The sequence below is a fragment of the Sesamum indicum genome, linkage group LG10 (assembly GCF_026168435.1).
Source record: "Sesamum indicum cultivar Baizhima isolate 11 linkage group LG10, ASM2616843v1, whole genome shotgun sequence".
Lineage (NCBI taxonomy): Eukaryota > Viridiplantae > Streptophyta > Magnoliopsida > Lamiales > Pedaliaceae > Sesamum > Sesamum indicum.
Genome location: NC_142666.1, coordinates 21,628,137 through 21,643,159, shown reverse-complemented (window position 1 = coordinate 21,643,159; position 15,023 = coordinate 21,628,137). Strand labels below are relative to the sequence as shown.

Below are 15,023 nucleotides of genomic sequence, written 5' to 3'. Positions count from 1 at the left end.
CTTGAGGATTATTAAGTTGAATTGATTCACAAGCCCCAAGAAACAGAACATTTCATTCCAAATAAGTATATTAGGCTATATATATATATATATATATATACTCCAAAACCTGATTTTGCTCAACTCAATTCAACTATAGAATAATGATTAGACTTTTATACAATACTACTGTGTTTTGGGCTGCCATTAAAATTCGTTCGACATGTTGGTTTCATTTGTAAATAATAGGGTAAATTAAAACGACTTTTCTTGAGATTGGTATAATTACGAATACTCCTTCATTTGAAAAGTTATTTGATTTTAACGATCGTCTAACAATTAATTCCATCTGTTAGGTTTTTATTAATTTTTTATGTTGATTGATCAAGATGCACTCCTGAATTAAAAATTAAAAATTTATTTAGTTTTTTAAAAAAATTATTTTTTATGATAATTTTTAAAAATTTTTCATCCATCTGGTTTGATTTTCTTTTTGTAAATTTTTATTTTTCTAAAGAAAAAATAAAAAAATACAGTAAGAGCAAAGTTGATAATTTCATACCTCTATACAAGCGTTATATAATTTTATCGAACATTAGGGGTATTTGTATTTATCAAATAACGAGGAAGAATTTATAATTATATCAAATTTCAGGAGATTGTAATTTATCCTAAATAATAAATAGTATTTGGAAGAGCCTTCTCTTACAGCAATAAACAATCTCTACAACCGGATATGTATAATTATAATTCATAGTTTAAGCATTGGAAAGTTTAATTTCATTACCTTAAAAGTATGCATATGGTTACTAGATTAATTTACTGACAAGCTGTTTATTATTTACTGGACAAAAGTTGAAATTAACCATATTAGAGATGACGAAAAGTTACATAAATTCTGGTTTGGATCCTAACATAGTTACTTGCAATCTTTACACCTCTACTACTGATTAACATGCGATGTACGTGCCTTTTACGTTTTGAATAAAAAAGGCACGTCAAAAAATGTTTGCTTTAACTCTCGTTCCAGTAAGGTTTGGTGTCATGGATTAAAGTCTTGTTTGTAGCTAAACATATTAAATACTAAAAATTTGGTAGGAAAATCAAGAAAAATAAAGCATCATATATTTGTATTTTCATACAACAAAAAATATAGAAACTTTTTTATATATAGTTTTGATGAAAATGAAAATTTCAAATCATGGCTGGTGCAATAGTCGAACAACTAGGAGAATAAACCCCTATATATATATATATATATATATATATAATATACGCATATACAAGCGTCTTCCTATCTCTTAAACCCAAGAAACCAACAAGAAGCCTATGGAATTTTCAACCTGCAGAATCCATCTTTACCCTTGAATAATTATCACTGAAATTGCGATATCCAAACTTTGCGTGGACCTCATTACTTCATCAGCTCGCATCTCCAAGAATCAATATCATCCAGCTTCTTATTCAATCGCGATATGATATGATATTGATAATTGTTTTCAGACCCTTCAATGAGGCTAGAAATCTCACCCTTACTTGTGATCAGGCTAGCTGTAAAGAAAGATCAGGTTGATGTTTGGATTATTAAGTGATTGGAGTAGTAGTTTAGATGAGTTTTGGTTACGGGTGAGGATGGTATTGGTAGCTAATTATGCATGCGGAAGATGGTGGAAAAGTGTTCACATCCAACCACGTACGTACATGGAAGCATCCTGTGTTTTCACTTAATCCAACATCAACCACCAATCCCGTTACATGCATAGCTTCCTCTTCTCTACACTCAGAGATATGTATATATATTACATGCATTCACTCCAACAAACAACTAGAATTAAAGCCACTACAACCCTATAATAATATATATATATATAACCAAGCAAGAAAACCCTAACCCTAAATCACACACAAAAAGAGTAATGCACATGATCATCACTTGCATGCACTTAATAGAAATTACAAGAATATATCAAAAGTTGTTAAGGGAATATATATCACTCAAGAAAGGGAGACAAAATATCCATTAATTTCTCTGTCACTATTGGTAGATAAAATTTTAGTACAACAAATAACAAAAGAACATAGATTAAAAGAGGTAGCTAGTCGACCCTTCATCATCTGCACCTAACTATACTAGTACTGGATTTTACATGCATCCATCATACACAAATATATATAGAAATTAATTAAGGAGTCTTAAGTAATTAACTATGATCCAAGTGCATGGGTTCATTTATAAATTAGAGAGAACCCCAATTACTTCACATTGATCATGAGTCAGTAAAGAACACCATACATATATATATAATTAAAAAAACATACTAATTATATATATATATATATATATATAAAGGTAGCTAGCTATGGCAAAATTAATTAATTACTTCAAAAACCCTTGTAATTTCTACTCTTCATCCTTTGGTTCCTTTAACATCTTAGATGGCAGCATGTCTTGAAGAAGACCATGATCTCTTGCTACAGAAGATGGAGAGGGGCAAAAGGGTCTTTCTAATTGAAATGGTGGAGGAAAGGTAGGATTTTTAGTGGCAGTGTTCAAATTCATGAGCGGTGCTGACAAGTTCTGAAAATAGGGTTCTTGCTGATGTTGCTGCTGATACTGAAGCATTTGATGAGGCATGACAAAATGGGATGAATTAACACCTGTCGCTCCTACTCCGCCACCAAGACCACCGAATGTGGTGGCTTCCGGCATAACTCCAAAGCTGCCACGTGGAGTAATGGGACAGGGATGTGTATGTGTACCTTCATAGGTTGTGACAACAATGGATGGATCCTCAGAAGATCTTTCAACTCTTTTTTTCACACCACATGCTGTACTAGTGCAACGATAATAGCTCCTATCACACAAAGAAACAAGATATCTTTTAAAGCAACCAATAAGTCTCCATGATCATATATATATATATATATATATATAACTCTAGATAAATTAATTAAGCAACGTCCTTTGATCACAAACAAGTAATCAATTAATTAGCTAGAGAAGGAAAACATATACATACATGTATATATGTGATCAGTAGTGTGAAAAGAATACCTTGGAAAGGGGCTGTTCTTCACAGCTTTCTGGCCGTACTTTCTCCATCTATAACCGTCATCCAAGTGATCAACCTCACTCTTTGTCATGAAAGCAAATCTTGGCTCTCTTTGCCTCTTTTGGTTCTTCTTTTTGGGTTTCAACCTAAACTCGTATACAGATTAAAACACCAACTTTAATTTCTTGCTCAGGACAACAACATATAGAAAAAGAAAAAAGATGATGAAGCATCAAATCCTCTGGATTTTTCTTACAGTAATCAGATCATGCATAACAGAGACCCCATTAACCCCAAGATCTATTCATATCTTTGATAAAGATTTTCCATATAATAATATTATTACCTACGGCGCAAACCTTGGATAAGAGGAAAAAAATAAACAAAAAGGTAATATGATGATGGCCCTTATAAAATAAAATGAAGAGAAAAGACAAAAAAGATATATAAAAAGCTTACTGTTTCTTAGTCTTTTCTTGATTATCTTCTTCTTCTCCTTCTTCCTCCTCCTCTTCTTCAACAGTAGTTTTATTCTTCTTAAAATCATCATTTGGAGCGGCCTCAGTTGAAGAAGAAGAGATAGAAGAAGAGTTTGGTGTTGCGGGGGTGTTGACCACCTCAGAATATTCCGGCAGGGTGGAGGGCGGCGAAGGGAGTGGGTGCGACGAGAGTTGCTGCTGCGGTGGTTCTAGGGGAATTAAATGGGATGTAATATTTTGAAGGAAATCATCAAATGTAGAAGAAGGGAAATTAAAATCTTGGACGCTCAACATGTCTATGAATCCACAAGAGCTTTTGTGATGATCAGCTAAAAATTCTGCACATGAGATGTCAAACAAGCTGGTGTCGGTGTTGGTGGAGAGCATGGAAATGGAAAAGCTGCTTTCAGCAGGAATCATCATCTGATTCGAGAATGCTGTGTTTTCGAGTGAATTCTGTGTTTTTGTGGACTCTTTTCTCTTGTGCTCCATGGGTTTTGATTAAAAGCATAGATTCTTCATTCGATGGTGTAGAGAGAGAGAGAGAGAGAGAAGAGATTTGGTGTTTGGGGTTTTGAAGTGTGAATGAAATGAAGAGAGAGTTTCACAAGGTGCTTTTTCTTGGGTGGTTTTTGGACAACAGCTTGGCCCCGCCTACTGTTTTTTGTTTTCTTCTATATATTTCATCTTATCCCATTTTTTATGAATAGAGGTAGAGGCTTTTTGTGATGAGTTGACCGGGAAATGCCGGTGGGCAGTTGGTAAGAAAACATAAACGGGGAGGCAATATATAGATGGGGGACTGACTGTTGCCTGTTGGCATTAAATGGCTATAGGACCGGCGACATTTTCATAGGACCGGCAACCCTCTCGGGTGTGAATGGCTGCTCCATCGTAAGTGCATGGGAATTTGTTTCTTCCTTTTTACCTTTTTCCCAACCACTGTTTTGTTTTTTCCTATTCTTTTCCATTTTTCAAACTTAAACTTTGTAATTTCCACTCACACACATCTCTCTACCTTTCTTAATAATTATTACTATAATTATTTTTTTTTACTCTCATTTGAATACATTAGTTGTCTTGAATTATCGATTTATTGAAATAATCGTTTGAACATATTAAATAGTATAATAAATCATATATGTTGGGTGAAAATCCTCAAATGATGAACCCAGAAGTTAAACTTTAACTCAATTATTACAGACAATAGTGGGTTGCAAAAAAACCTTCATATTATAGACCTAAAAATTAAAAGAATATTAACAGGAACTATATTACAAAAAACTTAAAAGAATATACAGATCTAAGTAATAAAATATAATTATAGAAGTAGATAATAATATCAAACAGTAAATAAAGAACAAGAATAGAAAAAAAAAAAAAAAAACCACCAAGACCGACAACTACTATACCGGTTGTTTGAACCCAAAACTCACCACCCAGACCCAGTCACTCAAAATAGCCACAAGGCTCAATCACAACAACCGCTCAAGTTTTTCCACTAAAAAACTAAGTTCACAAAGAACTTTTGAGCAATTATTGAAGAAAAATTTCTTATTTTCTGCAGATATAACCCTAATCTAACCCTCCCTTACTCTCTCACCTCGTCGTCTCCATCTCCCTCTCCTCTCTTAAATCTTCGCCGCCGACTTCTCTTTTCTAGTTTTTCCCCTTCGCCGTTTCTTTCTCTTACTGTAATTATCAATGGCCTCCCCCTATAAATCTCTCATGGGATTTTTTGGTGAAATCCATCAGAATAGAAAATATCCTCTCCTTCTTCTCTGATTTAAAGGTTCTTTGTTATTTGGGCTCATCACTAGCTAATAGTTTCCATATATATATATATATATATATATATATAAAGAAATGAAAAAGAAAGTTTCCTTGATAATTAATGTGCGTGGATTTGATTTGAGACTAATCATATTAATAATTAGGTTGTAATTAGTAATTAAAATTGTGTGCATGATTTATTAGTTGGTAAAGTTAGGGGCATGCAATGCATGGTGTATAGATGGGGAAAGGGCCCTCACCTTTATAAGCGATAATTAATGGTTGGATGATATATATAGAGGTAGGAAGCATGATTAATTAGACAAGTTATAATAATAATTGTGATAGATATATTAATCACTGGAAAGAGAAAGGGTCCCAAATTTGGTAGTTGCACCCATCAAATCATATATTAATCTCATCAAAACATATACATGTAAATATGGGAAGAGGAATATGTACGTATTTATGGTCCAGACACGGACTACCTACATAATACATTATACATATATATATTGCTCGTCCTTACAGCAGCAGCAGCAGCAGCAGGATGCAATGATGAAAAGAGTAGTAGTAGTAGTAGCAGTAGTGTCAAGTGTGATCCAAATGTTATAATTGCAGCACAGACAAGGCAATGCATCCAACAAATTATGATTAAACATTTGGACATTTTCTGAGCAGCATCTGTTTCAAATCATTCTCACCTAAATAATTCATCTCCTACATATATATTTCTCCATTATGCACACACCATTCACCCCACTAAATTCTACATCTCCATCTCCTTCTCCTCCCTTTCAAATTTACATCCATCTTCACACGTTAATATACGTAAAGAGAGAGGTACATCTTCACTCTTTTAAGGGCACACAGTTTGATTTGATAAGATTTATTTGACCTATAATAAGTCTAAGTACATCAATTGGGTACAAATATATATTTTTATTTCACTTTTTCTTGTGATATCAATAAATTTCATGAATTTTGCAAATAAATGAATGTATTTGTTGAAAACTAAATGTAATTTTTTAAATCAAATAATATATATATGTACAATTATATTAAATTTGAGAAGATGAGATTATAAGTACAATTATCCCTATAATTAATTTAATTACAAATACTTATGTATTTATATTTAATTTAGTTGAAACATAGGAAATTTTAAACAAAGAAGCGCGATACACGGCCCAGGTCTCCGTAGCCATCACCAGCAATTTATGTCGGATGAAGGTACCACCGCCGCAAGCGTCAGAGTACAACCAGTAAAGCCTGTTGCATGTGATGTTAGATCACAGCAATTTATAGATAAAAGACTAGTTTTTGATTAGCATAATCTGGGCGACATGGTCACATGCAATTTAACGCGCTTTCCCTCTCTAAATTATTAATTATGTTTTCTTACATTACACGTTAATATTTCTTTCTTTTTTTTAGCGTTTCACACTTTTCGAGCTCCTCCTATTTCTCTAATTATTAAATTCCACTCCCAACACTTTCAATTAATTATGTATTAATTACATTTATAAATCTCATGTTGTAAATTAAAACAATAAAGTTAGAGCGAGATTCGTCGAAATTTGTGGTGGATATATAATAATGTCGAGAAGGGGTATACTCATTGTATTTGAAAAATTTTCAAGTCTAATTTTGTTTCAAATATGCTAGTTTCTTTTAAATACTACTAGAAGGGGGAAAATACTTTTTTCATCCCATAAAATAAGGGTAGAATTTTTTTTGGTACCACAACTATGACAGGTGACACTTTTAGTCCCATAAAATTCAAAAATCACGTCTTTTTAGTTCCCAAAAAATATGATTTGGAACTTTTTAGTCTCAAAACCACAATACACGCTGCTTTTTGGGGCTAAAAATGCATAATTATAAGTTTTATGGGACTAAAAACAACAGCTGCAGTAGTGTGGTACCAACACAAATTCTACCCTTGTGTTATTGGACTAAAAAAAAGTATTTCGCCCTACTAGGAGTGATTGTCATATAATTAATAAATGATTTATTGTGTGTGTATATATATATATATATATATATATATATATGAAAAATTCTAACACGGACCTAGTTTGGCAAATTTGAACCACCATATGATAAGTGCAATATATTTGTCGTGTGATTGGTGTACAATTTAGAGGAAGTAACCAATTACATGGCATGTGCGGTACATTTGCTCTGTGATTTATTTGATTCATCCAAATCTGATTCCACATTAATTACAGACAAAGAGCTAATAACCTTAAGATCTTATTTCCATAGCAATGCAAAATTATGAGTCTTATGCAAAATCAATATAGACGCTACTTTACTTAAGAAACACCAATCAGATCACAAACATATCATATAACAAAACTATAGGTTTGGAAAAGGTTAGCGCAGGCATATAAATGCATGGTGGAGGTCTTGAATTAATGAGAGAAAAAGTCTAAGGTAGATATATTGTCACCATTTTTGTATCTATTTGGGGGGTTGACATACTCTCTACATCAATCTCAACACTTGCTTCTTGTCATAATTAATAATTCTTCTTTCTTCCTTTTCACTAATTTTGACCAACCAAAAACAATATATATATATATATATATATGTGTGCGTCGTCTGCCTTTTTTTATATATATATATATATACTTTATTTTCTCATAGATTAATCTTTTAACAGAAGTCTTTGTTGCAATTACTATACACTAACACCAGAAACTTCATGGTAATATTCATAAACAAAATACTAATATTTAAATAGGATAAATTCTAACGAATTCTCTAAATTTTTGACATAATTATAAATAATATAAATACCCTTTGATTTTAAAGCTCGTTCGATAAGTAATTCAATATGTTAGTCTTGTTTAAATTTTGTTTAATTTTTTGTGCATGGTGCACTGACCAAAAAATTCATGCAGACTATAAATTATAATTTTAATTATTTTTAAAAATATTTTATTCTTTTGGTGGTATAAGAAGGATAGAAATATATATATATATATATATGTTGCATGTATTTGTAGGTGGGTTTGGATTCATTATAAGAATTAGTAGCTCCACATGGATCTCAATATTTGCAAGATAAAAATGAATGTGTTAACATCAAACTGATGCTCTTTTACCTAATCAAAACTAGAATTATGATAATCATACCTTAATCAATGTCTTATTCTCTATACGTGCTGAAATTATATAAGTAGTGCATGTACACACTAATAATAATATTGTTTATGAAAATAATTAATAAACACGAGTAGGGAATTGATGATCGATAATCAATATTAATTAATGACTAAAACTAATTAAATATTTAGTTTTTTACTTTTCACCGAATTAACCAAGTTGACTATTATTTATTTCTATGCTCAAATTTAGGTTAATATATATTTGATAGAAGAAGAAAAATCAAGCATACGGATTTAATTATAACCATTGCCTATATATGTTTTACGCTAATTATCCATATATATATATATATGCTCACTAACATATTCAACTATTAATAATATTATCAACTTTAAAAATATTAACTATATATCCCTTTTTGGTACGTAATAACTACATATTAATTTTCTTTTCCCATTCTAACTACAAAAAGAGTATGGCCTATAATTACATATATATTGTTTCACACCATAATCTATCAATTTACTGACATATTAAAACGTTAAATAATTGAGCAATCAGGTATAAGGTCAATTAATCATGTGTTGGTTTAACTTCAAGTTTCTATATATATTAATTAATTACACACCTAATTATGGAGTTTATATTTAAAAGAAGAAGATGGATCAATTAAGGTCAAAAAACAAATTAAATTTTGAAAAAATATTCCTACATATATTTGACTATTCATTAATATATATATTAATTGTTATAAATATATTAATATAGGGAGTATATATTTATAGGGTTATAGAGTAGTAGGTAGTAGCTAGGATGATCCAATATCATCTTCCTAACTTTCACATGGACCAATCCATCTCCATCTCAATTCTTTTATTTCCATTTCATCACAATTGTTGTATATATAACTTAATTCCATATATATGATGGATTTAATTGTTGCTACAAAAAAATATTAATCAAGAATAAGTCTCTCTAATTCATTTAGATGCAAAACAAATAACAATCCCAAATGTAGTTCAAATGTTGCTTTCCTAAAAAATGTGTTAGTGTTTTCTGACTGATCACTCGCTTCATCGTATTCCTTTTTTGATTTTAATTTAATATACAATAAAACGCAAAATGCATTATTCTTCTCATGATGTCTAGATATGGTTTCTCATAGTGATGGTTGCTAAAATAATAATGTGTAGGTTAGGGCATGCAGATGCAGTTATAAAGAAATATAAGTGGACACATTCCTCCCACAACTACTATTTATTCCACCCCCATACCAAATATTATTTAGATGTGTTAAAGAATAATGGAGGGATAGGGAACAAATATTTTTCCTCGATCACCAAAAACTAATTGTTTGACTTTTGACACTTGAAAACCCTCAATTTTAGTAAACAACAATTTCTATGACACAATTTTAATTGATTTTTACTCTACATCAATCTCTCTCTCTCTCTCTCTCTGTAAAATAATATTTTTATATATGTAATATTAACGCTTTCTATGTAGGTAGGTTTAAAGATTATTATTATAAATGTTTTTTGTTCTAGCTAGTAGACAGTATCAAATTCAAGGAAGAAGAAGGACTTCAATTCGTGGTATTCTTCATACCACATATATGTACATGTATATTATCAAGCAAGCAAGCAAGAAAGGGTATGATTTGAAGGAGAAAGGTTGACCTGAAATCCCTCTACAAGTTTGAACACTCACCCGATGATTGCGCCCATTATCCCTCAAAAACATTCATCTCTCTCTTTCTTCTTTTTTTAATAATAAATAAATATGGTCTAAACTGTGTCAGCACATGATCAAAGGTCAAAGTCAACAGCTTTTTGTTTCATTTTATTAATATAAAAAGAGAAAAAAATATATTTGATTTTGAAGGGGTTAACGCGTCAGACAAAAGAAGACAAAATCAGCCTCGTGTTGCGTGTACGCCTCTCTATAATATATTTATTCTTTTTTTGGTGCATCTCTCTTTACCTTTTTTTTTTTTTTTAACTTGGTCCCAAAAACATTTCGAGTACGCTGTACAGTGTACAGTGTAGAGGCCTTCCTTCCCCTCTTCTTTTTATACATTATTTCATATATATATATAGTAGACGAGTTTTCAAGAATGATGTGAACAAGTCCAGTTCCATTCAACTGTCAACACGCTTTTAGAAACCCAAGTAGAACGCATTTCTATGTCAACACGGCCCCATTCCCTTCCCTGCCCTATCCATCTAAAATTATGCCCTTCTTCTGCCTTGTTTACAATTTTAATATTAAACGCCTTCCTTTTATTGTATTTTGCTTGTGCATTTGGAATTTACTGTGCAAGTATCAAATCCAAATCTCTATAGCGAAAATTAAGGAAACCCACCATGCAAGTGTCCAAAGATTCAGTGGTCAGTTTTAGGGGGGTGGGGATTTACCAGCCACGACATTGTAGGGATGGTGGTGTTCAGTGTTCAGTTTTCACCACATAAACCCCTGAATGCCATAATGACGTCAGATCGACCCGTGTCCATTGCACCTTTATCCATCTCAAGATTTCACACTTCCATCAGGGTTTAATTTGAACTCGGTTCCAATCTTTCATAATGCCTCAAGATTCAACACACACTGGCAAAGTTACCAAATATCGAGGCACCGCGTTATACAACACAGTTGGGTGTCCTCTGGGTATGACCGACACACACTTAGTCAAGAAACTCTGAGATAGATGTGTAATCTTATGCCAACATGCACAACCAACATGTTCAAACTTGGGTTCATCTTTCAATAGTGTAATCGTTCCTGTAGTCAAGAATCAAGCTTTGAAGAGTTTCAACGTCAAAAAGTGAAGACGGTTTTACCCGGCTGTTGAAGACTATGTCAAGGTTCATCCCACTGAGAACCTAAGTCTTGTATCATGCCTATAACATAAGCTCCTATCCCTATGAAAGCCAGCCTCAAGTAATACTTGAAAGATCCAAGTGCCTACTTTTCTTGAAAGATACAACTATCGATATGAATCACAAGTGACCACGAATTAATAGACATTGTGACAAGTCTGCTCATTCTAATGTTTAGTTAGATACATTCAACATTCAGCAAAAAGTCTCAACTTCAGTGGTCTATGGTACAGCTATTAAAACTGGAATGTTAGTGTGAAAGAATCAGACAGCAACGAGAGGACGAAAAATCATTCATACAGATCAAGATGCTAAGATTCCATCATGTTACTTACAACAGAGAATGGTAACTATTGTTGAGAATCAAACAGGACTAAGTATATATTCTTTTTCTTAGTTGGACAGAGATATTCTGAAATTAACAAAATTTGGCATAGAAGCTCAAATGACTTTTCCAGAGTTATGTTGATAAAGATAATTGGGAAAAAAGAGATCAGAAGGAAGACCTCAGGCATAGTCTAGACCAGGAACCTCAGCCCCATCAAGAATCTCACGACTCAGAAGCAGCAGGAGAACCTTGCCGAAGTCTACGTTGATGTACATCCCAATTATATACTCGAGCAATAGTAACCTGGCAAAATGACCAGCAACGACAAATATAAAGGCTAAATAAATATCATCTAAACTCCAAGCAAAGTGGCCTGCAATGATCTATTATACACAGGCATGTTGTATACCATCATTTCTCTAACACTGAATTAAAACTTTGGTTAAGACTCATTTCATGTTGATTATGTGGACCAATACCACAGAATTGAACTGCAAAGAAATAATAACAAAACAGAAACAGACAAAAGAACAACGGATGTGAATTTTAACAAGTGAAGTGCAATATTAATATTTATGGTGAGAAAAATGCATCCGTTGGAATTGCTCAGGATGTGTCGAAAAGAATATGCTACCAGTTACTGAGTAACCAACCTAAGTTCCTGATTTCCCTCTACATGTTCCCAGAAATACTAAAAGATATTATAAACTAATTACCTGTGTAATCGTCACTTGATCCCTCAGAAATTGTAGATCAGCAACAAGAACTTCTAAACTTGCTTTTGCATTCTCCAAATTCTTTTGAAGAAGGGTAGTTGCCTGCACTATTTCAAAATATATATCTCAAAGGCATGTGCTGAAGAGAATTCCAAGTTCAAGGCCTCGGCTGACAATGGGTAATTAATTACCTCTTCACATGAATATTCTAGCATGACATTTGCTCCAAGCCATAGACAAACTGAACGCATGTCTTCAACACGAGCCCGTGAATAAATGCCCTCAGACACTTCAAAATCAGCGATTATTGGCTGCAACCAATATCAAGGTAAAGAACACAAACATCTGAAAATATCAAGAGCAGACAGCTATGATCATAATCACAAAATGGTCGTGAAGCACAAACAGCACGGTCTACCCCTAGTACACCAATTACTACGGGGAAGAGAACCACGCTATCTAAGGGGATTCAGAAACCTTTCCCCAACCAAAGTGGGAGGGGAGTGATACAACGAGCTACGAATACTAACAGGCACTAGTGGACATAGAACACAACATCATATATTAAAATAAGAACATGGTAAACGAAACTCAAGAATAGTGGTTAGGAGGATTCAAACTCAACTGGTAAACCAGAAAAATTGAAACAAAAGATAGTCTTATCATAATGCTCATTTATTAGTTGAATCCCGATCCATTTGAAGGTCACTGCTTCCCAAGACATACTTATTCAAGCGTCAGTATCTGAGAAAAGCTTCAAAATGATAGAACATAAGCCAGCCCAAGGTCGACTATTTGCAGTATGCAACTTATGTGAGACATCAAGGAGAAAGTCATATTTACTTGGAAAAAAGTGTAAGTATATTTCCATGACGAGGATGCAGGTTACCTAACATTTATTGATGCACCTTGTTTGTATTGTTATTCGTAATATATATTCGTCTACACCAAAATTTCAAAACCAGAAAAATACAAAATCCTCCAAGAAGCAGTTAAAAGATGAAAAACGAACCTCACCAGTACCCTTCTTAGCGTGCAAAGTTGCAACAACGTCTAAGCACTTCTCAATGTCGGGAATTTTTGCCTGTTGTGTAACAACGCATAAATGCACCATCAAATTTATATGAAAAGTAGATGTTAGTGACGGCAAAGTAGCACCACAAGAATGATCAGGCAGCATCCAGCTACAGCTTCATAGTTTCAAATAATGGGAAATTAATTGCATATTCACAACTTCGAGACTTGGCAGAAAGTAAGATTCCTATATATGCATGAGCTTTGGCTACTAGGCAACTTCTTACTTTTAGTAGTAACAAATACCAGCTACTCTACTACTAGACGACAGCAAAAGCTCAAGCCAGAAGTTAAATTGCAATAGATCTGTTAGAAAAGGAAATGCAATAACCAGTTCATTTTGCCAATCAGATTTATTTGTGAATGGATATTACAACAACTCAGAATTCAGTTACTTGCTTCAAGGAAATATACAAACTTGACGCACACAAGTCAACAAAAAGTTGGCACACCTGAAGATCTCTCTGCTGCGCAAGAAGTTTCATCTCCACAACCCTGTACTGCTGAAGTCTGTCAAAGTTTTTGTGCCCCAAACAGAATTGGTAAAAGGCGAATGCAATGAAGTTAACAACGCAAACAATAATAAGACTTCTTGCAGAGGATTTTGGCAACCAAATACACCACAAGTTTTTTGTTAAGTTGCTGAAGAGCTCGAGAAACTTTCAGTTTATATGGCATGGCTCAGAAGACCTTACTTATTGACCTTATTGCATTTCCTTAAAAGAGCTTTCTTCTGTATTTTAAAAAGACAAGGATGGATAAACCCATTTCTCTAACTCTCTATTCCATTCAATTGGATCTCTTCCACTTCATCGGTTTAGTTAGATGATCCTTTCCAATGAAAATAATAGTGGTCACAGTGCTAGAGTTCAAGTCAGTGCCAGCATTACAGTTACTAGAACAAGAAGTTCCACCAAAACCAAATCATTGGACTCCAATTTGTACAAAATTACAACATTGATTTAAAACAGTAAAGCATTACTAGTATTTCTCTATAATTATTCGTGTAGTTGTTATGTATAAGCTAAACTACTCAACATTGCATTCGAATAGTGAACTAATTGACAGTCAACAGCAATACGGCTACATTTATACATGCAAACAGAAAACAAAAATCAACTTCCTGGTGTAAACATCAATCCGAAAAACCAAGCTTGCCCAATGATAACAAAAGCACAACACACACACTGCATAATATACGCCAACAAAAAAGGTGATCTAAATAGCGGAACATATTATACACACCGCAAAACTAGAGATACGTATCAATAGAAGGATAAAATCGTAAATACCTCTCCTGTAGAAAAGCGAGACCGGAGTTTACGTCGAGATTCAACTGAGAGAGGTAAGTCTGCACATCTTCGACAAACGCTGCCGCAGGAATTCCCCTTCTCCCCGTCACTGTAGCCGACGTAGACATTTCTGCCTGAGTTCTTCCACTGTGTGTCTGTGTGTGTCGGAAGACAAGGACGAAGCAGGGTCAACGTGCAGCCTCCATTTTCCTTGTTCGTTCTTTATGGGCTCCGGTTTCTGTTATGGGCTGATTATTATCTTTGTGGGCCTCAATTTTACCATTGGCTGGTTTCTTAATGGGCTTGAAAGACTAATGGCCCATTACAATT

At 33.4% G+C, this 15,023-nt stretch overlaps 2 protein-coding genes across 2 annotated transcripts; both read right to left on the bottom strand.

Annotated features, from left to right (window-relative positions):
• Positions 1 to 1,995: 1,995 nt before the first annotated feature.
• WRKY48 (WRKY DNA-binding protein 48) lies at positions 1,996 to 4,144 on the bottom strand. The gene is made up of 3 exons (XM_011102442.3): positions 3,492 to 4,144; positions 3,035 to 3,178; positions 1,996 to 2,834 (listed from the first exon to the last, which is right to left on the bottom strand). The coding sequence occupies exons 1-3, from the start codon at positions 4,001 to 4,003 to the stop codon at positions 2,381 to 2,383; spliced, it is 1,110 nt and encodes a 369-aa protein (XP_011100744.3). The 5' UTR covers positions 4,004 to 4,144; the 3' UTR covers positions 1,996 to 2,380.
• Positions 4,145 to 11,559: 7,415 nt separating this feature from the next.
• PFD3 (prefoldin 3) lies at positions 11,560 to 14,891 on the bottom strand. Its single transcript, XM_011102444.3, has 6 exons — positions 14,694 to 14,891; positions 13,854 to 13,911; positions 13,340 to 13,411; positions 12,519 to 12,638; positions 12,328 to 12,429; positions 11,560 to 11,914 (listed from the first exon to the last, which is right to left on the bottom strand). The coding sequence occupies exons 1-6, from the start codon at positions 14,819 to 14,821 to the stop codon at positions 11,834 to 11,836; spliced, it is 561 nt and encodes a 186-aa protein (XP_011100746.2). The 5' UTR covers positions 14,822 to 14,891; the 3' UTR covers positions 11,560 to 11,833.
• Positions 14,892 to 15,023: the final 132 nt, after the last annotated feature.